Source organism: Triturus cristatus, chromosome 5_1, assembly GCF_964204655.1.
Source record: "Triturus cristatus chromosome 5_1, aTriCri1.1, whole genome shotgun sequence".
In the NCBI taxonomy this organism is placed as follows: Eukaryota; Metazoa; Chordata; class Amphibia; order Caudata; family Salamandridae; genus Triturus; species Triturus cristatus.
The window spans coordinates 426916683-426941614 of NC_140587.1; the positions used below are offsets into that span (position 1 = coordinate 426916683).

Consider the following 24932-nt stretch of genomic DNA (forward strand, 5'->3'; position numbering starts at 1 on the left):
TCAAACCAGGTATGGGATAAATTGGCAGCAGATTTGATCCATATTCTTTGCATAGTTTAGGCTTTTGTATATTAAATGGCCGGTTTGCCAAAGATTATCCCCTTGTTACTCCTGTATTTCATCTCACAGGTGTGCCCTGCTGGACAATACTTCGTCAGTAGGGAGCATTAATACTATAGTTGAATTTGAACTATTCCCAATGACCGCTGTTGAACACTTCCCTCCATGGATAATCTCTAATTGTGATCACTCCCATTATGAAATGGTAACTTTGGCGGGTTCCATGTCGGGCCTTGAGAAACTGAAAAATAGTAAAATGGTCCCTAGCAAAAAGGAAGCATCTGTTAATATGATATAACTTGTGGAAGGATGCCATTAATTTAAGTGGAAAAAATGTCTTCACTTTGAGTCAGGGGCTGGCCCTAGCTTGTGGCTGAATTCAGATCCCATTCTTCTTAAAACTTCTCCTTCCATAGGCCGAGAACTGTAGGAGGTCTTAGTATGACACTAAGGAACTAAGGGCCTTCTTATGACTTTAGCGCTCCCACACCGCCAAAGTCCATTGCCAGCCTCCCGCCAGATTACAAGTTTTCTTGTTGTCTGGCAGGCTGTCCTTTGGCAGCCCACGATGTTGACTGTGATAAAGGCACTGCAATGGAAGTATCAAAGCCCGTTCCTGCACGGCATGGACTCTGCAGCCCATGTCGTGCAGGAAAGGCGGTGCGTGCACTCAGGAGGGCACGACATGTGACCCCCTGCAAGCATCCACATGGCCTGAGGCACCAGGGGTCCCTATAGGGCCCCCTTATTTTCCTCACTGCCAGCCTTTTCACGGCGGGCTCATAGCCATGAAAAGGCTGTCAGTAAGGAAACTTGAATATGCTTGGCGGTGCCATAATGGCACCACCAGCATATTACTGTCTCACACCACTGCAACACCACTGTTCCCCCGGTAGTTGCAGCGGGCCTGTGGCGGTACAACCACCAAATAATAGCAGGGTCGGACCGCCGGTGCAGCGGTAGCCGCTATGCCACCATGAGTTTGGCGGTCCTATGGACTGCCAAACTCATAATCACCCCCTATGACTGCTGAAGAATAAATTGACCAAGATGCTTAGAGCAATTTTATATATATCGATTTCACTCTATTTGATGGAACACTCTCCACTGAGGCCTTACTTCCTTTCATGACAAATTTATAGTCAAGCCTTCAGAACTTAGCTGTAGCCTCCGAGACCACATGTATGGTAGCAGTGGTGGACATATCTAGGGAAATGGTACTGCAGGTCCTGGAGGTCTTCTCACTGTCCTGCTCTGCCTCTTTTTTTGCGATCTACGGGTGTATCACTTTAAAAAACCATAATCCTTGGACAGAATTCCGTGATTTCTGAGCATTGTGGACTTCTAATCTTGCTCTGTAGGCCTGCCTCTTCCATGCTAAGCGGGAGTCTCAGTGACCAACTGTTTAGTGGCGGAAGATAACAAACTAGGACAAACAGGACTGCAAGCCCAGTAATCCAGGGCTTTATCGCTTCACCGTTTACAGGTAGGTTTTGCGTTTCCAAAAACAAAAAATCCACACACATTGTGTGAATGCCTAACTACAGCCTGACCTAGCGGTGGACACGTCTTTGCAAGTCAGTGACACTACGTTTCTCGAGTAGCAATTTAATGAAAAGGTGAGGATCCTTGGATTTGGTGAACTTTTACTGCTCTGTCTTCTGTTATTGTTGACCATGTGCAAATGAGCCTCCTCTCCACACAGAATTGCAGGCGACAAAGAAATATTAGGAAAGTATTGAGCTTTTGGATTATTTATAAGTTGTTGGGGTAATTGAACATCAGATCAATCAAACCTGCTGAATCCACGCTCATGGGCAGCTTGGTAATGACCAACAAATCTCATGTGATTATCACCCTGGAGTTGACAGACTCAAAGGCTCAGTCTTATCTTTGATGTGAGTACTTGTGCAGAAGCTTTGGCTCGGATGGCTCATGAAGAGCTAATGCTAGACAACCATCTGAAGATCAAATCCTAGGAGTATCAAAGGGACTTTTAATAGTCCCTAATAGAATGGAGGATAATTCCACCTCCCAACTTAGGTTGCAATCGGTGGAGCTGGCCTCCCTGGATTCGGTCACTAAGGAGGAAGTCTTGGTGGCTCTGGGGTCTATGAAGAGTGGTTCCCCGAAAGACCCAGTACCTATTAAATATCTTAAACAGGTGTCATCTACTATTGGTGGCCCTGTGACGGACCTGATAAACCTGTCTCTCGCCCAGGGGGTAGTTTTCCCCAGTTGGAAAGGGGCGGTGGTCAAGGCCCTTTTGAAAAAACCTAACCTTGATCCCGCCGACCTCGCTAACTTTCGGCCTATCTCCTTGCTGCCAGGTATCAGTAAGGTGGCGGAGAAGCTGGTGAACAGCCGCCTTTCGGATTTTTTGGAATCCAATTCCCTTCTGGGCGACTCCCAAACGGGCTTTCGCCCCGGTCAGGGGACTGACACCGCCCTGCTGGCTGTTGTGGAGAATGCGAGGAGCATGCTGGATTCGGGAGGTTCAGTGGCAGTGATCCTCCTGGATCTCAGCGCTGCTTTTGACACCGTGGACCATCAGGTGCTTCTCCAACGGCTTTCAGGGGTGGGGATTACGGGTCTGGCCCTCAAATGGTTTGCCTCCTTCTTGGAAGGTCGCTCATTTGAGGTATGGGAAGGCCAGGAAAAATCATCTTCATCCCCTCTCCAGTGTGGTGTGCCACAGGGCTCTTCATTGAGCCCTACCTTATTTAACGTTTATATGGCTCCCCTGGAGAGTGTGGTACTGCCGCTGGGTATTAAAATCATCAGCTACGCTGATGATACTCAGCTGGTGGTGGGCCTTTCCCAGCCGGCGCACCATCCCGACCGGCTGCACACGTGTCTCGAAAAGATCTACACGCGGATGTGCAGCTCAGCCCTAAAGTTAAATGGTTCCAAGACGGAATTGATGCTGCTGGGGAACTCTTCGCCATCTTTGTCCCCCAGCAGCTGGCCTGCCTGTCTTGGACCGGTACCCCCCCCCCAAGCTGGAGATCAAGAGCCTGGGGGTATGGCTGGAGCAGGATCTATCGTTTAAAACCCATGCCAAAAAGACCGCTGGCGTGTGCTTCGGCCTGCTCCGCTCAGCCCAGAAGATTCTGCCTTTGCTCCCAGTAGCCACTCGTAGGCTTCTCATCCAGGGACTTATCATCTCGCGGCTGGATTTCAGCAATGCGCTTTTCCTGGGTGCTCCTGAAGCTACCTTAAATAAACTACAGCAAGTGCAGAATGCGGCTGCTAGGCTTCTGACGGGTCTCCCCAGGCGTCAATCTGCCCGCCCGGCGTTGAGGGCATTGCACTGGCTCCCGGTGAGGGACAGGGTGAAATTTAAGTCACTCTGCATCGCCCACAAAGTTTTGCATGGGGTAGGTCCACCTATTTTGGAGGAATTGGTCCAGCCCTACAAGGCCTCTCGTCCTCTCCGCTCTGATCATCAACATCTCCTTCAGGTTGGCAGGGTGAAAAAGGCAAGAACAGGTGGTAGAAGGTTTTCAATTAATGTGGCCTCTCTGTGGAACTCATTGCCCCTACAACTGCGCTCGGAAGCTAGTCTCCTGCGGTTCCGTAAACTTTTAAAAACTTTTTTGTTTTGCGTGTAATCCCCACATTCTGGCAGTAGCGGTTATGTGCCGGCAAGCGCTGGGATGCCTATTGGTAACCAGGCGCTATATAAAACTCATAATAATAATAATAATTTGCCCCTTGTGCTGCTTTAATTGTTACTCAGTATAAATAGAAAGGCAGAACTGCTACACTGCATGATAAACTTAGGAAATCTTTAACAAAAGTGTACAGGAGCATGACACGAGCAGAGTGTCTTTTTAACTGAGTCTTTGTTCGATGCAAAGATTTTTAAATCTTTGTTTGATATAAGATATGCTATTGTCATTCTCTGAAAGGTTCTTTCAGATTGTTCTTTCTGATTTCTTAGTCCTTATCTCAGAACTACACCCCTTCCACATCTGTAGAATATCATCAGGCACCAGAATGAATTTGTAATTTATTTTCAGCACTGCTCCTGCGCACGTCTAGGTAGCGCTGTCTAGCTTTGGTTTAGCTTCATTCTTTCCCAGAAGTGAAGTTCTTCGAGGGATATTCAATTTTCGATATGCTTGGACTTATATTACATACTTAGGTATAACACGCATTGGCAAAGCCAATAGTTCTCGCCTATGTGAGATCTATTGGCTTTGCCAATGTTTCTCACTTTCAGCAATGCTGCAATAAAGTCAGCGATGCTGTACAATATGGCTAAAACACAGACAAAGCCAATAGATCTTGCATAGGCGAGACCTATTGGCTTGGACATTGCTTGTTTCTCTTCCATGCACTAGCGTGCGATAGACTGCCATGCTGGAGTAGCGGAAAACCCCTACTGCTCTTTTCTTTGCTACATCACATTGCCAGGAGTGCACACTGGTGACACACATGCAAGCAGTGCATCCATGTGTGGAACGGTCCCACAGCTGCCTGTCACAGCATACACAGTACAGCATCTAATGACGCAAGGCTTCACTCGCTGTGATGTCCGACCAATACAAATGGATTCACATGCCAAGGGTATTTCAGAAGCGTAATTAGTTTGATTTTGTACAAAATAAACTCCAGCTTCGGAACGGAACTAGGATGGTGTTATTTAATCCCAGGCAGAAGATGAATCGAAGGCGCAATAATGCATGAGAGTGGGACACAGTAATGGTAATTTATGGCCTGTGTTGCCACATAGTCACTTTCACTTTAGTTTTGCTCTATTACTGGGCCCCTTCTATTGCTGCTATCTGTAATGGAAATCAGATGCAGGGAGGCAGCCACAGTTGTGCATTAAAAGGGGAAAGGTTTTCCTTGAAGCCACTTACCATGGTGCAGAGGAGAAATGCACTCCCTAGCATCCCTCTTTGTACACCTACAGCTTTCCAGCTCCTGTACTGATGGTGGTACACTTAGTATTTATTATATATGACTTCCGGCTACCTGCATACCTTAACACGTCGTCTGCTGTGATGTCACACCAGTGTAAAAACAAATTAAATATAGCATACACTGTAAACTGGATTAGTGCCAGGTGCTCTTGAATTGGTAGACAAATCTAGTGGTGTTGCGTTCCGAATGAAAGTTTCTCCACCTTTAAAAAGTGATATCCGTTTGATCAGGGGTTGCTGTTTTTTGTAATCGTTGAATCTGAGCAGTACATCCTGAACATCAGCACCGATTTAGCGGACATTGCCTTAGTGTAACATTGCAACATTTGCTCATTGTAAACACTCACTATGAAGTCAGCCAAAAGCAAAATAAACACAAGGCTCCCCCGAAGACACAGCTTGACATTTGACCTCAGTCTTTGAATGCCCAGCAAATGTGACGAGATAAGAACAAGATTTAAAGGTCTGTTTATTCCAGAAAACGAGTTAGTGGAAGAATATAGTAAACACGGTTTTGGCAATGGAAGGGACAAACTGAACCTGGACAGCCTAAAGCAAATAAAGCCAGCAAATGGAAAGCAAGAAAATGTGAGTTGCCAACCACAAAGGCAAGCAACGGGCGGAATGCATTCCCAGGTCAACGTTCTGAAACTTCCAAAGATTATTTTTAGAATAGCCAAACAACTTCTCTGTCTAGTAGGCTGTGACCTAAAAATTACACCGTAAGTAGAAGATTTCTACAGGGCTAATTTGCCACCTTTGTTGGAACATATTAGGAGGGATATAAATAAGCGGGCACTCTTGTTCATCTCGTGGGTGGAAGATTCAGTGCTTTCAAATAAACATCCCATGGGTGTTTTTAACCGCTTTCACCAGGTGGAATAGTCTTCATGAATTAATTTAACATTAAAGTCACTTTTAATTTAATTATTTTGGCCAGGGGAAATATTCTTCCTGTAGAAAATCCCTTTTCCCCCATACCCTCTTAAATATAGGAGGCTTTCTTCCTGATTTCCTAATGAGGCAATGCCCTTACACCTTGGCCAGAGTTCATTCACACCTGTTACCATGATGGGAAATTACCCCAAGGGGCATGTGAATGCCCACAAACATACAATACTTGGGCATTTAACTACTATTGAAGGTAAACCGTCAGGCAATGCTCACAAACGGGCAACTCAACCTATGTTTCAGCTTCCAAAAATTCAAACATCCTGGAAGAATTGCACATTCACAGGAGTACTTAGCAAGATAAAACTTCACAACTCCTGACGTAATGAAAAGGGAGTGGGATTTAACAGAGTCGAAATGGAAGATAATGAAAACAGAACAGGCACACCTCTTTATACATACAAGGAGCAAAAGTAAGTAATTATAAATATTTTAAAATGTTATTTACCACACACATCCATGTAAAACAAAAACTCCTTTTCACTTATGCTTGCCAAAGTAGGAACTTTAAATAAAAATTAAAATATTTCCAAAATGCTTAGTGTTAGTAATATTATTTTTCTGAGCCATTATTGCATTTATACTGCATTCTAAATATCATCATATTTATTGTAGAATTTCAGAACTGTTCAAAATTCTACACATTATGTAAACTCTTAATAGAATTATTGCAATTTTTTATAATGCTTAGTAAATATTTTAAAACTAGACTAGTAATTGCACTTGTTTTGCTTTCCTGATGCAGTCAATAGCATACTAGATAAAATCGAAATAATCAATGTAGAGTTAATTAGCGACATAATATTTTCCATATTGTATATCATTGTATCAGGGTGATGTAAAGTGATTTCACCAAACACATCTTAGTGAAACAAGAATGTATGCTGCTGGTCTGTAAGAAAGTTGAGCGCAGTCCTCTTATTTTACAGGTCTTCACAGCTACATTCTCTCAAGTCTCTCCTTGTACCTGCCATATTGGAAGCCATTCACTGTTTTCTAGGAGAGATCAGCTGTGTGTCCCTTCTCCTTTCTTCAAACTCTGGGGCATAATAGCAGTAGAGCTTTACCCTTTGTAGTAAACTCCAAATCCATCGAATTGCTTGCACATTGCAAAAGTATTTGACCTCACTGTTGCTGTTCTTTCCACTGCAGGCTCTCGTGAATATGGGGGAAATTCTTAAGGCTGGCGGATGTGACTACAAAAATGGCAAGTGACAACATCCCACTGCATGTTTGTAAGAGTTTCTGTAAAGCTAGTGTGGCTTTATTGAGGGCGGATAGAGCGTGGCTTCACTGAGGGTGGGCCGAGTGTGCCTTAATTGAGGGTTGGAAGAGGGTGGCTTGGTTTGCAGACGTTTGCTTGATTGATGGTAGGTAAAGCGTCACTTGGAAGTGTGGACAAAGCCTGACTTGTGGCTGGTCAGTGGCTTGATAGAGCGTGGGCAAGTGCGACTTGATTGAGGGTCTGCAGAGTGTGGCTTGATTGAGGGTGGACAAAGCAATGTCGTTATTGGTGGGTGGGTAGTACCTGGCTATAGTGTGTACAGAACCCGACTGAGAAATCATTTCATCTGCAATTACAAGTATTTTTATTTCCCTTGTAGTTTTCTGCTACATCACAACCCTCAGCGAGCTGTTCTTTTGTTCCATAAAAACATTGATGCGAGACTGTAAATTAATTTTAAAAAACAACAAATGGAAGTTTTACTGGAATCATATAATGTAATGATTGGTAACATTATGAACAGTAACTAGTCTCCCCCACCAAAACAAAAATAGGGGTGACCACATATCGGATATGGTGCTGACTCTTACTTATGTCGGGTCCAGCAGTGCAAAGTGCAAAGAAATCCTTCAGAGAGGCCCTCTACCCCCCAAAGGATTTCCTCATCTCATTTAATAGCAGACACCTTTCTAAGGGGTTGAAGGAATTAGTGTTTTATAGACTGCATGCAGGACCTTGCAGATCAGTCTTGCACCATCCATTCCTAGCTCTGAGGGATGCAGTTGCCAGGCGTAATTTAAGGAAACACCACAGGGCTGACGATAGCCCAAATGGCTGAATGGAAAACTCTGTTCACTGCCACATGAACTGTAGCGAATACCTAAAATGTTAAATAATTTTTCAGTTTAGTGCACAAATCTGAATAGTCTGATATGTACTTGAAGGTTAACACTGCGAAAACAGTATCTCATTGCCTCTTTCTCTTCACCAGGGGCATTGTTTAAGGGTTGTCTTCTCTATACTGTAGCTCTCTTGCAAACAGGACACTGGCCAGCCAAGGAGGAGGTTATTATTTTAGTAGGCTATCCTTTTAGTGGGCTATGAGTAAAGTCGACTTGCATTTCTCAGTTGTGTTCCAAGACAAGTTGAAAATTGACCAAAGCTTTCTCCTGATACGATTCCTGTTGTAGGTTTACTATATATGTATTCTTCATAAGGTTGTTAGAGAAGGACCAAATTAATTATGGTTGAGAATTTACTTTGAATCCAACGTAGTATTGCATTGGATTTTTTTTCGTCCTTTGTTTATTTATGCTGATGAGTAAAACATAAAAATCAGCCAACGTTTCACAACTGTGCAGCGCTTCCCTAAGATTATTGTACATTTTTGTCCATTCTCTATAAACCTGCTTTCTCAGGTATGTATGTATGTATATGTGTATATATATTATATATTATATAAACTGTCAGTGGGTCACGAAAATCCCAAATTGATCATTATAACACACTACAGCAGACAGCACAGCAACACACAAAAAATATTGAACAAATATTGGCACCTAATAAGCAGTGATACAGTAATGGGTAAAACAATGCCAAGAAAATTGGGCATTACTTTCAAAAGAGTAAGGTCAAAGAGGGATGATTTGGTAAAAACTGCCTTAATACAGCCTGAGATAGGGACTTGGTTAAACACCAAACAAGGTTTCAGCAAGTGCACAAAATGCAAGACATGTGAACACGGTGTCCACAAATCTTATTATACACCTTCTCTAGAATTATGGCCATACGCAATTAAGGGAGCATTGAATTTGCAAAACAGACTATGCTGTTTATGTACACGAAACTTCCAGTACATAAGCGCATATTGCAGCACATGAGAGCAATCAAGAACAGGGACTCCACATACACAGTAGCAAGACACTGCACACTCGGTCACAACAATAAAGAGAAGCACATGAAAAACTATGTGATAGATCAGGTACGCAAATCCTTAGAGGGGGAGATCGAGAAAAACATTGAGAAAACTAGAGTCAAGTTGTATATTAAGATTCAACAGTAGGTGGGGAGCCAAGATGGCGGACGGACAGGACGTCTGAGCTCCCGGCTCCGCAGCCCGTCTGCTGTTTACATGACATCCTGATCTTTAATCCTGCCTACAGCGCGAGCAAATGTAACCACGAATGCGCTGACACTTTCCGCATTCCTCCGATGTCCCCGCCGGCTTTTTTGGTCGAGGATTCATAGAGTTTGCCGACTTTGGACTTTGCCCACGCACTCTGGCCCGACCACCGCCACCGGACACCGCTTATCACGTACGGTGAGACGACCTGGGGCCGGACCGGCGCCTGGGGAAATGTGACCGGCTGTGGAGTGGGCGGCTTGGCGGAGCCTTCTTCGCGACGGAGAGAATTCCTGTATGATTGGGTCCGGGCTGGCGAACCTTCCTTTGTCATGCTACCAGCGGTCAGAGCGGTATCCGTTTTAGAGCGCCCACCACCCGCATTGCTATACAGCCGAGGGCTCTCACATCGTGTGAGCCCCGTATAGCGAGCAGTATCTCTTCTTGCCTTAAATGCTATTCCTCCGTCCAATGGAGTCACCCTCACCTCTCCGATGTGGGCTGACTGCAAAAATGGTGGCGGTGCCGGTCTACCTCGCCGGAAAGACGGAAGCCTCCATATCCCTGACGCAGGCTGCCCTGCCTACTGTCGAGCTGGAGGGTGTCCCGGCGGCGCCTTTGCATACTGCCGACATGCTGAAGCGGGGAGCAGACCTGACCTATGGTGATATCCTTCTAGCCCTGGAAGACTTGAGGGCGACACTGTGGAAAAACACTCGAGAACTGGAGCGGAAGATCGATGTCGCTATGCCATCCAGGGAACTACTGCGGTTGTCTGACCCCCCAATGCCTCTCATTCCCTTCGAGGCGGATACAATGTGGCGACAGGGGGATACTGTGGAACGTCCTCTCCCTGGCTACAGTGTCGAGTGTTCTTTTAATGACAAAGTTGCAGATACAAAGCTCCCTTCCACTTTACAAGCTGAGACTATGCCTCTGCAAGTGTTGCCACGGCTTCCTCAACATCGCCGGAGTGTGTGCCGTTCTGTGGGGAAAACTGTGTTGGTCACTATCGATGTGGTGATGGTCTATGATTGGGAACTCTCGCTTCCTCTTCCTCTGCGTCTTCTGTGCCGGGAGCGGCCATCTTGCTCCTTTGTTCTGCCTGAGGTACACTCCCAGCGGTGGCCATGCTTGGTGGGGTTTCAGCGTTCTGGCCAGGGCTGATGTTGCCTCCCTTGATGATCCTGCCTGACCGCCTGGCATGACCCGGACTAGAATATTTGTCTATGTATCTGATGTGCCGCATGCGTGTAATTTGCTATTGTTGATTGCGGGGGTGGATCTGTGGGGCCACTTAGGATCGGGCCAGGGCTGGGCGATTTCCTTTAGTTTGCTGTACGTATTGGCGGGCGGGGACTAGGATGGGACTGCTAATTATCTGATTTATTCGCACATTTGGAATGGAGTCTCCCCACCTGCTGCTTTGCTTGCTACTTCAGTTGTGCTGATGATATTCAGGGTGGGGGATGCTTATGGTGTTGGTGGTGACCGGGAGTATGTAAAATTTCCTCCTCCTGCCTTCTCTGGGACTCGGAGACTGGGATGTTCTTTCCCACTCTCCAGACTCTCTTTCCCACTTGGGGTTCTTTTGGGGCGACAGGCATGCCTATTGGGGGGGGGTGGGCCGTGGCCTTCCGCTGGTATGCAGGGTGGGGGGATGGGATGTGTTCTATGTCTTTTCTTTGTCTCTATGGCCCTCTTTCTCATTCTTTCTCTCTTCTTCTTCGGTTTCTTTCTCTTCTATGTTTCTTTGTTTCTTTGGGGTCGGGGTTCAGTGTTAGTAGGGAGTTTATTGTGTTCTATCATTCTGTGGTATAGCGTTTGCTCTTAGTTCCTGGATGGTGGCCACCTGTTTCCTTACAAATGCCTTCCTATATAACGCCTCCTTCTGGGTGCTCCGTGAACGGTGATGTCTCTCCTGGTCAGTGATCAGCTTCGACTCTTTTCGTAGTTCACTACATTGTACTCGACAAAATCATAAAATTAAACCTTTTCTTATCCTGACATTATTGTTCTATGTTCTACACGGTACTTTTCACTCAGAGATTGCTTTAACGGCGCTCTGCCCAATTGGTTCTTTTTTTTCTTTTTTTTTCTTTTTCTTTTATCCTTTTCTGATATGTCATAGCGGCCGGCCCCGAGGGGTTGTAGGCAGACGCTGTGTATTGTGCATTTACCAAAATAAAGGTTTAAAAAAAAAATAAATAAAAAAAAAAAGATTCAACAGTAAGACACCATTGAGGTTAAATATGGATGAAGAAATGTACTCTCATCTATAATTGAAACAGCATAATATGTTGTTTTACATTTTAGTATTACAGACTTTAGGTATTTAGTGCGCAGTTTCAATATGAATCTGGTTTATCTGTTTTAATTCTGAATGGCCTTCATTTAAGTTGTAGATTTTAAAAAGAATATATTGTTTTACCTTTTCTCTCTACTCTGCTGATTGCTACTTTGTCGAGTCGGCCGAACATTTACAACAAATAGTCACTATTGGATTTCTAATAAAAGAAATATACAAACTGTATTATGTCAACATTTATATTAATTTTTATTTATTATTTTTTAATTATTGGGAAAATTCATGGATAGGTTTATGCATTGCAGTGGTTGTGCTGGGGAAATATTTTTCATAAGCCCTCTTGGGCAAAACTGTATGGTATTGTTAAATAAATTATCCGAAGTTGTTAGGATGTATTAATTGGTGGATGAAAATCCACATAAGCCAACAAGGGCAGATGTATCCCGTAAAACACCTTTATTTAAAGAGATGCTTTAAAGGTAATTGAGGCAGCATTGTGCTGAATATAGTAGTGACAAAAGAATGTTGACACTAGCAAATTAATAATTTAAATAAAAAAAGTAACATAACAAAAAAGTATTAAAAATATCTTGAAGAAAACACATACATTGAATAGTATGTTCTCTCTTTTAGTGATGACAAGTAATCACATGACTATTACGTTCCATAGATACGTTTTCTAATGGCGGCTGCTGATATGTGAACAAGGCTTCTGCGAAGCCAAAACGTTTTATGGGGATGCAATAAAGAAAAGTGCAGTAAACTAACTTGTGCATGGAGTCTAACTAAAAATATAATATAGTTTGCAGACTTTATGCATACTTTTGGGGTTTTTTGAGCGAGAGAGAGAATTTTTCATGTAAAGTGCTGGAAACAATTCATACTTGATCATTAAGGACACACTTAAAATATTACTCCAGTGAAAGCTTGGTGTTGTATATAAGGGGGTAACAACGTATAGCTCTGAGGAAGCCAACATATTCTGTGAAGTCTGTTGTGTAGCCAAGTTGCGTACCTGTGTACTCGTTTTAAAAATGTGAATGCAAATTTAGATGCAGACAAGACTAGTATTCTGTTTGCAGATAAAGCACCAAACTGATTTACCAGGAGAATTTCTAAAAATGGGACTAAATCCTGTCTCAGTCCACTTTAATAAGAAGGAGCATTTTTTTTGCTACATTTGTTTCTTAAGTCTATAAAGGTGACGCCCTTTAATGACCAGTGATGAACAGATTAATCGGTGCTACCACTCAATGTTCTAATGCGATTTTACTAAAACATATAAATAATGCTGGGACCCATTGCATGTGAACAGCAGAACGCCGATTTTAACCCGATTTTTAGGTGTGCATGGTGTCTTCAGTAATTTTCATTTGGAGATGTGAAACTAGGAGACTAAGGCCCTGATTATGAGGTTGGGAGAACATTCTGATTGCTTTAAAAATTAGTATTTGCCTAGAGAAGAAGATTTCGAGTATTGCACTAGTTACTGCACATTTGCAATTACTGAAAAATTATATCGGGTAAAATTTTATGCAACTTATTAGAGGAAGCTGGGCTGTAAATTCCACTCTATGTGGTCTTTGAAGCTGAAAACCGATTTCATATGCAATTCCCTATTTCCCAGAAGAAAATTACTGCACCAGTAAATACCACACCTTGTGCTATCAGGGTGTGATAAATATCACCCAGTAACCAGTATATGATATTGAAAACACATGAATTGAGGAATTCCAGTATACAGTTAATAAGACCATACATTTGTTTTAGTTGTGAAGACTACAGTGTTGCTGACGGACATCAACGACTTTGCTGGTGTGAATGATGTGTACAAACAATGTAAGTAAACATTTGTATTTTCTGTCCAGTTTATCCATTTAGTTTGAGAAGGGTATTTAATTTGTTGTTTTGTCCAAAATGCTGAAATAACACTACCTAGTAAAAGGTTTGCTACAGTACAGGCAGCCATTGCAGAGCAATAAAGGTCCCTTTGTCAGATTGCTTCATGAGACCTGCTCCCTTAGACGAAATAGTACTCAGTTCAGTATTTACGAAAGATTCTTCAGTTCAGGTTTCGAAGATTCAGTTCAAAGTTTAGTACTGCAGCGTGATTCACATGGATATCTTTAGGAGTGGTCTTGCCTATACTCTGAATGTCCCAAGAATAACTGTCCACCCTACTATACACCGCAACCTGTCTTTCTTTGCATCCACCATCGTCACTTCATGGACTAAGGATCTTGACGATGACCTTTTCTCTCTGTTATTGTAAATTGTAGCCTGGTGGGGGTCCACATTAGCTACACAATTTTGTAAACCCCTACAAATGTATCACATTAATTTAAAAGAGCTTTTGGTTTAATAACAGACTTCAACAAATGTGAAAGTTCAACTCTTTTCCATTTCTAACCTGTGGTTCTTCCATTTCCACCCCGCTTGGAAGTGGCTTCAGTGTGCCAATGCAGGTCAACATATGGTGAAGCTTGCATAATAATTGGATTGTCACAGCTACAGTAGTGTGTTTAATTGACTCAATATAACATAGTTCTTAAGGCATTGAGTGTCCCCTAGTTTCATGAACATGAATCAAGATTACATAATTGCTGCCTAACTCCTTTCATTACAATACAATCCAGTGCTGTAAATTAGCAATAGCCATGTACTTAAAAGGGGGTACAAGGTCTCAGGTGTTCTCTGTACTTTTGTACATTTTGACCTATTAGGGAAAGCGTACATTTCCACGAGTATTTAGGCTGAGCATGCCCAAATAAGGTTAAACCTAGCCAAAGGAACCATGTTTTATTTTTATAATATCAAAAATATTTCTGTATTTTAAATGTAAGATTCTCGCTCAGTTATTAGGAGGTTCATATTCCCTGCAGCCGCCATCTGCCACTTAGAGTTACTTTGGCATGCTAAAAGACGTAACAGGATGCCAAAGCTCCACAACAGCACTTGGCCTAACTGGATGCGAAGAGGTTTCCCCAATCCAGTATTCTTCAATCATTTCTTAATACTTACATGAACTAAGCCAAATAATAACCTGAACAAATTTGTTTTCTGAAGTTTCCCAAATCCTAAATTATTGGGTTCTGCCCACAGTTTGTGGTTCATTCATAGTCATTGCATGCTCTTTGACCCTATAGATTGAGGGATTGCCCTTCATATTTATCTTTTGAATCTTTATTGTTTAATCAGATTTGCCTTGGTTGAGCGAATAGCTTTGGTGAGATGTACTATTTGCTCCAATAAGCTGCGTGTTCGGTGCACAGAATCTGCAGTTTCATCCTTGACTCTACTGGAAGCTAATGAACTGACTTCAATGCAGGTTTTATTTAGTCTTGTTTCTGGAGATTAAGGCAAAGTCTGATTGCCTAATTCTACACTGCTCGCTTTTGAATGACCGGTCAGTGATAATGTTGGATTGAACATCCAAAATAGGTTCCAACTCCGCTACCATCACCCCTCCTTGACATCTTTTTTTTTTTTTTAAAACCTTTATTGTGCACATTTATGTCGTCTTACAACGCACAGCCACCGTCCAGGTGGTACAGCAGTTAAATAAAGTGTACATCTCCAGATATGAGAACACAGCCATTTAGCCGACAACCCGGAGGTCCGGCGGCATTATGCAGGATGACATGCGCGCAGAAGAGGGGGTGTGCGCGTTGTGAAGGGAGTAGGCGCGGAATGTTACGTATGTGCTTTTTAGTTTTAGAGGTATCTCAGGTGCATGCTATCAACGGTAAAGGATGGCGCTGTGATCTAGCCCACTCCACGGCTATGCCGGCTGCCACCCAAGCCCCAAGCCAGTGACCCAGCGGGCGTCGCCGTGTCCCCAGGATGTAGAGGCCTCCGGGTGGCCGAACGCCAGCAGCGCGCTCAGGGTGCGGGCTGAAGCGCGGCAAGGATAACCCAGTATAGCTCACAGCTACACATACGGCAGCGCATAGAGCTGGCGAGCCTGGTATGCAGCATCATAGTCCTTATCTATCCTGTGTATGCATAGCGATAATATGTGCTAGGGTTAAGGTCATAAACTCAAACAGGGCTGAGGGGGAGAGGGGGGGTGAAGGGGGGGGGGGAGATCGGTCTGCGGCAGAGCAGGAGGGTCATTGGCTGTCAGGCTGGGCTCGGCAGGGCCGCGCAACGTGTGCGTGGAGTCGCAAGTCAGGAGATGGGAACAATAGAGACAGAGGGCTTTCAGGGAGGTCGAGTCTCCCTAGTGTCCGCGTCCGCACCCGCCCACCAGTATCCCCAGGGCGTCAGGGGCAAGCAGGGGCAAGGGGGGGGGGGGGGGGGGGAGATAAGAGTCGTCCTCCCAGCAGCCCCAGGGCCGGCGCTGTCCCACCAGCGGAGGTGTAACATATCCCAGGGATTCAGGTTATCCCCCTATCCCGGCAAGCCCTCTGGAATGTCCCAAGGAGAGTGTCCCAAAGGTGTGCAATGGGGAACTTCCGGAGCCCTGCCGTTTCCTCGCGAAGGAGCACCGCGCTCTCTGCTTGCGCCCAATTAACAAAGGAGGCTCTCCAGTGGCGTACGTGTGGGGAAACTGCTGCCTTCCAGTGCTTGGTAATCATGCGTTTGACCCCTCCTTGACATCTTACTGTGATATTAAGTTGTACATATTAAAATCTGTCCCATTCCGTCATTGAAAGGTAACGGTGCATGTTCACTGTTTAATTGCCCCAGGGTCCAAAGCCCTCATTCGTCCAAGGATGCAAAAGTATGCAGATGACAGTCGGGGGAGAAAGTCTGAATTATCCCACGCCTGGTTAATGGACGAAGGGAAAATGGCTGTCCTATATTTGTGTTTCTCTCATCCCAATACCAAAAAGTATTAGTGGCAAAGTATTTGTAAGGGTTAAGTATTAATTGGCTATGGAGAGACTTGAACAGAAAGCCAGCTTAAAGCTATCAACAGCCAGGCTCTAAAACTGAAAATCCTAACCCACCCTTTGCGGTGGGCCTGGGGATCTAAGAAGGATCAGTGAAGGCAACCTAAATCATATTATTTTTGAGGCTAGAAATTAATGTAACTATAGCTACTTTCTCTAGCCATAGATTTTCAGCTTGGTACAACAATCCAAACACTGTAATTGCAGAATCCTATGATGATGGAAAGTTGTCTCTGCATAAGGATTCATATGTTTGGGTGAGACAGGTATTCAAACTCATCATCTTCTCACTAGGGTTCTGCAAAATAGATGTAATTTGCTTTTGTGTAATTATGTGAAAGTTTTGAAAATATTATGCAAAATGAAAAATATTATGTGAAATATATTTCATATACTACTATATTTTAGCATAAAATGCATCTTTTGTCCCATTTTGGATGTGAGAACGCATTTGGCGCTGAAAAAACGCAAATAAATATAAGCATCACAAACATCAGTTGCTCAGTTATGGTCTTTCATGTTTTTTCTGTGTGTGAGCTCATGCACAGCCTGTAATTTACTACATGCAAAAACAACAATTGATGGACAGAATGCAGAACAATGTCATACATTCACCCCAGTACAGAGATCTGGGACTAAATCCATCGTTTTTTTGCTCACCATGCCATTCCAGTTTGAACCCAGCCATATGCAAATCAGTCTTGACCCTGTGCCCCATGGGAACAGTCCAGCCCGAACTGCCAAGCCAGGTCCTCCCTGGACTGGAAACAAGCATCCTAGGACCGGTTTCGGGCTTTCAGCCCTCGTCAGCCAGGATAGCTTGATTCCAGTGGCATGGAGAGCAAGGGACTCACGTCTGAGCATACCCTTCCCAAATCGATTTTATCCACACTCAGTGTGGGAGGGTATGCTCAGACGTGAGTCCCTTGCTCATTGCACCATCAGGATTCAGGCAAGCCGGGCCGACGAAGGCTGTGATGCCAGAAACCGGTCCCCGGAAGCTTGTTTCCTTCCCAGTATAGGAATTGGCTTGGTAGTTTGGTTTGCCCTGTTCCCATCATGCACTGGGACAGGTACAGACTAATTTGCATGTAGCCAGGTTCTGAGCTGGGATGGTGCAGTGAGCTAAAAAACGGTGATGGATTAAAACCATGATCTCTTGACTTGGTAAGAGTACTCTGCATCATTCAGAAACTCTGTCCATCACCACCCCCTTTTTCCCAAATTGATGTAATTTACTACATGGCAATCTCTCCTAATTTTTGGAACTTCACGTAATACTAAATTACTGAGATTAAGCAGAATTACACCTGCGTCATGGAAATTTCTCCTGGACCGGCTCAAAGTTTCTGCATTTTTGTTTTACACCCTCTTCACTTTTTGTAAGGTCCAAATGGGTCATATTTCTTTAAAACCTGCCACTTGTTGATAAGTGTTTCTTTCCAGAATTGATTTACCAAGTTTTGATGCTTGTTTCCAGTCCAGGGAGGACCTGGCTTGGCAGTTCGGGCTGGACTGTTCCCATGGGGCACAGGGTCAAGACTGATTTGCATATGGCTGGGTTCAAACTGGAATGGCATGGTGAGCAAGTTTTGGACCATAAGAACTCGCCTGCAAACAGTGCAATTTCGCGTTAGCGAAACCGCACACAAATTTCCAACCCCTTGTCCTTCCATGGTGCAGGATTATCTCAGGGCATCGCTCATTATTAAATCCAAGTCTAAAAGAGGACCTAAGATTGTTTACTATTATGGATTTAAAGACATTTTCACCATACTTGTTTAATCCCAGTCTCAAGTATTTCCAGTGCGTTTCACTAAGTGTCTTCTCTGCATCAAGCAAAGAAGTGTTAACGGTAAAGTCTGTACCACTAACTAGTTGGTTAACTATACCAGTTGCCATATGTGTCTTCAGTGAACTAAGTATTGCCCTACCAATTAAAATGAGTAGGATATTCAATAGGCTGTGGCCTGGTTCTAAACAAAGAGCACATTTCAGGGCCTTTCCTCCCTTGGTAAAGACTATGACGATCAATATTTGCCCTGATTTGGCACTCTTGTAAATCCAGAAAGAAATTAAACTTTTTAAATGAATTAAATCATTACATAGCCTGTATAATAATGCTGTAAAGTCTACAAGGCTTTTCCATTTGCATAGGACACTTTATCCAAGGATCCGTCCTCCACTGTTATAGGTGGAGGTCTAGCTGACCTATTGTTTCTGTGTCCAAGCCCAAAAGCTTTCAACTGTCCATACACATTTGTTGAAGGGAGGGATGTAATTGTTCCCATGTTTCCTGAAGCTAATATACTTTAAAGGCTACTGGCTGCTAATTCCTAAACCAGTTATTTAAAAGTGGTCTACATGTTTTGGACCAGTCGCATATTTTCCTTAGTGTTATGTTTGCACTAAAATTGTTTGGTTTTGAGTAGTAACTGCTCACTTCACAAGAGAATTTCAAGCCCTCCTTCTGCCCCTCCCGCCTCCCTAGATTTGGTAGGTGGACTGTGTTTTTTATGCCTTATTGGAGCTTTCCAGGAGACTGAGCACAGAGCCAAAACCTCCCCTTTGATAACTGTATTAGCTTTTTTAAGTTGTAACCTAGGCTGCATGCCATAAATGAGTCCCTAAAATAGTGAGAGATTGTGTTTTTAATTTGATCTCAAAGGTCGATGTTTGCAGCCACTCTAGTAATATCACTACAGAAATATCATACCTGCATGCCCCTAATTAACTAAGGCTGTATTATAAACAAACTTTTATAAGATGAATTAGAACTGCCATTTATCAATTAATAGATCAAAAGAAAATATTTGCCTTTTCTTGTAGGAGGGATTATTTAACCTATTTTTAATCAATAATTAACCCTTTGTTAATCCAGATGGATTCCCTACCATTTCTGGCTAAATAATCTACATGTTTTTTTAATCCTATCAAAATTTTGTTGTGTTGTATAGCATTTCACATTATAACATTGATGTGTCAAAGCTCTGTAAATAACAGATGTTATTTGTGATCAATGTATTAATTTTCATTTTACAAATCTTTGAAAGAAGGCAAGACTCAGTTGAGTTTGTTGGGTTCCAAACTCTTCACCTGCACATCACAGCAAATCCCAATGCCATTTGTTGATATTAGACGCAAAATCTCAAAATTCTTATGTTTTTCCAACCCCAAGTATTCATGAATTAGAGAGAAGGCTATTCTCATTAGCTCCTCGTCTGATCTAAACTCATTCCATTATGCAGTTGGTATAATACTCAACAAACTTCTAGTCCCCATAGAATTTAGTTGTTTTTTTGTCAAAATGCAAGTCGTTAACAGGACACAACCTCAGATGTTATTAAATTGCTTTCCATTTTACAACTTCACATAAAACATTGTCCAAAAAACAAACGATCTGGCACCTCAATAGTGTCTTATTCAGTTTTAAGTGTGCACTAACTGGGGTGTGCCTGAAAGTGTTATATATTTGGTTTCAGAGGTGAGAACTTTACTTGGAATGGAAAGCGTGGACAAAGTACTGAAATTCTAGAATACTTCTTGTGGACATTGAAGTTAAAGGTGCAGCCTCTCTCATCCTTGTGGTAATATTTCAAAGCATCGATCAGATTAAGGTCTCTGATGCCTTGTGCCAATATTTTTCTTTGCTTCAAATCTTTTTTTCTTGGGTTTTTATAACAATGAAATTTAACTAAGAAATTGCACAGTTAATCATGAAACAAGCAGAAGCTACAAAATAATGCGCCAATAGCATCTGTTAAACTCGACAACGTTTTTCAATATCTGGGAAATCGTTTGCGGACATTTAATATTTATTTTGAACCATATAATACAGTTGTGCTCTTTTCAAATTAAAAAGTGTTCTCCTACATTGAGGTAATTGCCACGATCCTTTAGCTACCTTAAAATAAATTGCCCACCTCGTCCATTAAAGCTAAGTGGGTCAGAATAGTTTGTGCCTCGCCAAATAAAGTGTCTATTTATTTTGATCCTAATAAAATATTTGTTTCTATCACACTTGGGAATTACAAAAAATTCTGAACATGTACAGTTAATTTACAGGTATTTACAGTTTGTTGTTTGTTACAAAAATGACCTCCTACAGCCTTTCCTGTCACACTCACTGTACCACAGCAAGATGGTCACATAATTCACTTTGCTTTCTCTGACAGCACAGTGGGAGGAGTTTGTAAACACCAGTCCCTATGTTAAAAAAAATAGTAAATAAGCAGCAATCTGTCTGAAGACATAGCCTGATATTTGACCTCTGTCTCTGAAGTGCAGCAAATGTGATACAAAAATCCAGAATTTAAAAGCATCTTTATTTATTGCATGGAGTTTAATGACCGACCAAAAATCAGCTTGTGACCAATCAGTGGGTCACAACTTACAGTTTGGGAAACACTGCTAGCGTATTGAACTTCAAACAAGGAACAATCTCTTTGGACTTTTCTGAAATCCATCAAACTTAGAATTCCTTTTAGGCTATTAGGCTTAGAAACTGATTACTTAGGGCCTGGTGTAAAGGAAACGGTTATTTTGGAGAAACGATTATATAAATTGAGGAATCTGTTTGAGTCAGAATTTTGATATATTATTTTTTGTGGTGAACAAAGCAGTGTAGCTTTCAAATTGCATTCTTCATTTCACTAGTCTATCCATGATTGTTATTTACAATTAACGATAAAAGCTATACCTTATGGAAAGCAGATGATGGTGATGCATGAAGCTTTGTAAATGCAAGTACAGAAACCAGGTGCCTCCGTTTTAATTGACCTCAATGCAGCCACATTGTTTTGCAAGACTTGTAATTTTAATTTAGGTCTCAGTCAGGAAAGAAAACAATCTTTACAGTGACAACACATGCATGAGCCTGCGCACAAGACACTGAAGATGTGGTGTATGTTACTTAATCAGATATAGATCTCTGCCGAGGCAGAAGTTCTAGCGGTTTACTCTACTATGCAAGGAGCAGCCTGAGGCAGTATTTCTTACAGAAACCTGGTTTTCTGGGGAAACCATGTCGGACATAGTGCTCGCATTACCAAACAGATATAATATATCCAGACGCAAACGGTTAGAAAAAATTGGTTGCTATATTCTTCAACTAAGCTTAAGTTCTGCCTTTGCTCCTCTCAATATATACCAGGTTGTGAAAGCTCTTCTTTTGCAATCTCTCTAACTCCTACTTTTCCTTCTCAGAGGTCTTGGCCTATCACCCTCCCAGGCCACCCACACAATTTTTACAAGCTCTCCGCGGTGCACTGGCTGGCATAGTACTAAATAGAGCTAACTTCACCTTTTTGGTGATTTAAATATACATCTAGATGACCTCAGGTGCTCAAGGGCAAGGAATCTTATAGAAGATCTAGCCTCTTTACAATTGACTCGGTTAGTTGAGGGACCAACACACAAAAAAGGCCACCTGCTCTATCCAATTTGTAATTTTCCTGACATATTAGTAATCAATCCCAAACCAGTCATCTGGCCGGTTCATAATATATTTCCTCTTTTCTTCCCTGCCAAAAGGAAAAGAAAACACACGCACGCAAAGAAATTGGATCCCACCAGGTGGGAACATACCCTATTAATCTATCAACTGGAGTTAGGAAACTATATTATTGAGGCAAAATTTAATGATTGGATTATGTACTCCCTAGATAAGAATATACTACTTAGGACTCCTAAAAGTGGTCATCAAAGTAGAGGATTTCCATGGTCTATTATCCATCTATGGGAACCTAAGAAAGCATGCAAATGGAGGGAAAGGAAGTGAAGGAAAACATATGCCTCCAGTAATAAAGTGGAATATATAAAAGAAGTCACAAAATATCACTATTCTATTAGATGTATGCAGTCAACTTATTACACATCTAAAATAGACAAGGCATCTTACACGGCTAAAGAGATATATAAGATAATTAAATCCTTTACCAATTCAGCGGATAAGGACACTTTGCCGATGCAATCAGAGAGCAGCTGCGATGAGATGACCAACTTTTTATTTTAAAAGTCCACTTAAATATATGTGCCCGGTTCAAAATGTTACCAATAAAGGTCCTGATTTCCTGTGGCCAAGACATGCAGCCTTGTGAAACATTTTCTGCTTTTCCTCTTATTAGTAAATCGGATTTAGCAGGATTCATTAAATCACTTGAATCAAGTTCCCCATTGGACCCTGCCCCACTTTTGATTCTTTCGCAAGGTGCTGACTCAATTTATCCTGTATTGGTAGAGTTGTTTAATCTCTCCCTCCCTCCGGGAAACACACGGTTGTAAGGCCTTTACAAAAAAATGTCATTAGACTCTACATTAATGGAAAGCTACAGTCTGATATCTTTACTTCCTGTAGCAAGCAAAAATGAAAAAAACACATTAACCATCAGTTATCGTTATTTTTGGAAAATCGTGACAGGTTCCATTTTACTCAGATTGAGTTTCAGGCCAAGGCATAAGACCGAAACAGCGTTATTAGCTCTCACGGAAGAACTGAGAAAAAGTCTTGATCAGGCTGGCCCAGCTGCAGTATTTTTGATAGATGTGAGTACAGCCTTTGACACTGTATCACACCCAGTCTTACAGCAAAGGCTGATACAGGCAGGTGTTGTCAATCTTGCTCTGAACTGGCTTGCATCTTTTTTAGAAGGAAGACGTTTTCAGGTTTATGAGAAGCCGCTTTATTCCAAGGCCTATTCTCTGATGTGTGGTGTACAGCATGGTTCGTCTCTGAGCCCTAGGTTATTTAATCTATATGTACAGGGCCGGACGGGGAACCCAAAGCAGCCCTGGCAATTTTCACCGACCAGCCTCTGGGGAAGCACTGCAAGGCCCCAGGAGGCTGGAAATACTTGCTTATTGCCTTTGTTATTGGGGCCAATAATGCAGCAGTGCTGTAAAACTGGCCCCCAGTAACAAAACCGCCCCACCACTACAAAACCAGCCTCCACCTTTCCAGCCTTCCGGGCAAACGCCCGATGCCCTGTACTGCCAGTCCGTCCCTGTATATGTACACCCCTTGGCTGCAATCACCTGAACTCACAATTGTATCATATGCTGACGACACTCCGATTATCTCCCTCACACCTGACACATCTGCCTCTGATCAACCCACATCCCATTTAAAAAACATACCACAATGTATGTCAGTTAGCTGTCGGAAGCTTAATAATGTAAAAAGCTCAACAGATGGTTGTAGGCAGTCTTTTTAATCGTTGGTCGATGATGTGCTGACCAGACTCTATAGGTAGCCACCCCACTGCCAAAAATAAGGAAATAAACCTGGCTATTTGGCTGGATAACAAGCTCAGCTTTGAAGTACAAGGACATTAGCAGCCAGTTATTTTGGAATTATGGGAATGATGTGAAAAATCTAAGTTTCTACCTTTCTCTTTCAGAGTTGAGGTCCAGGCACTAATTCTTTCCCGTCTGGACTATGGTAATTCACTCTATCTTTGAAGTCCCCAATACGTGACAAAAAGATTGCAGGTGGTACAAAGTGCGGTGTTCTCCCCCCCCCCCCCCCCCCCCCCTGATAAAGATTCCCAAACACGTCAGTGTCTGGTATGCTAGCTTCCCTTCTCTTTCTACCTGTTAAACAGAGTATACAGTTCAAGGTTCTTTGTCCAGAGCTGTACATAATAATGTCCCTCTACAACTACAGCATCTGTAACGACCTTATACCCCCAACAGGACCCCACGGTCAACTGCCTCATCTCAGTTGGTGACACCAGAGGTCTTGAAGGCTAGAAGTGGTGGCAGGTCCTTCACCTGTCTGGTTCCCAAGTTATATAGCTCGTTACCTGTGAAGATGCACAAAACTGATGAGGAGCAGAGGTTCAGAAAGAAACTGAAAAGCTTGGTATACGTCTAAGTCACGGGGAAACACTAAATGGATATTTGTGCACAGTGCTGGGAGGTCCATTGGGTAGCCATGCGCTTTAGAAATGCATAGACTAGAGTAGCCATTGTATGCAGAGGAAATATTTTTATTTATCAGTTTTTTCGCTTTTTCTTTGTGCATCGGTTTATAAACAATGAATTCCTGAAAAGGCCTGTTTTTGACATTTTGAACATGGCAATGGCATTTTTGTTAACAGTCCTAGAACTTTGGTTTCTTTTTTTGATTTTGAAATATAAATGTGTGAAGACTGATTTCTCCTTTGCTGTTGTAGTATCGTAGTCGCTTGTGATCCACTACAACAGTATTATGTTTCAGTCATGGTTGGCAATACTTGTAAGATCATGCAAACCCATAAAAACTTTTTAAAAATAGCAAACGGGAAACAAAATCAAATGCTTTCAGTAAAATTGATACCAGCTGCCATAGTTTTGGGGTACTGCATTACAGTTAAAAAAGCCAAGTTGCCCATTTCCCTCTTCACATTTTTTTTATCTGTATGTCCTCTATCTGCACACTTTAATCACACTTGCA

General features: G+C 42.6%; 1 protein-coding gene across 2 annotated transcripts in view; it reads left to right on the top strand.

Moving 5' to 3' along the window:
* RIDA (reactive intermediate imine deaminase A) overlaps window positions 1–24932 on the top strand; it is a 104018-nt gene that overhangs the window by 62493 nt on the left and 16593 nt on the right. For both annotated transcript variants that reach the window (XM_085605197.1, XM_085605198.1), the window contains exons 3-4: window positions 7098–7152; window positions 13371–13439. In XM_085605197.1, the coding sequence (XP_085461323.1) occupies window positions 7098–7152; window positions 13371–13439 (124 nt within the window). The remainder of the gene's footprint in view (window positions 1–7097; window positions 7153–13370; window positions 13440–24932) is intronic.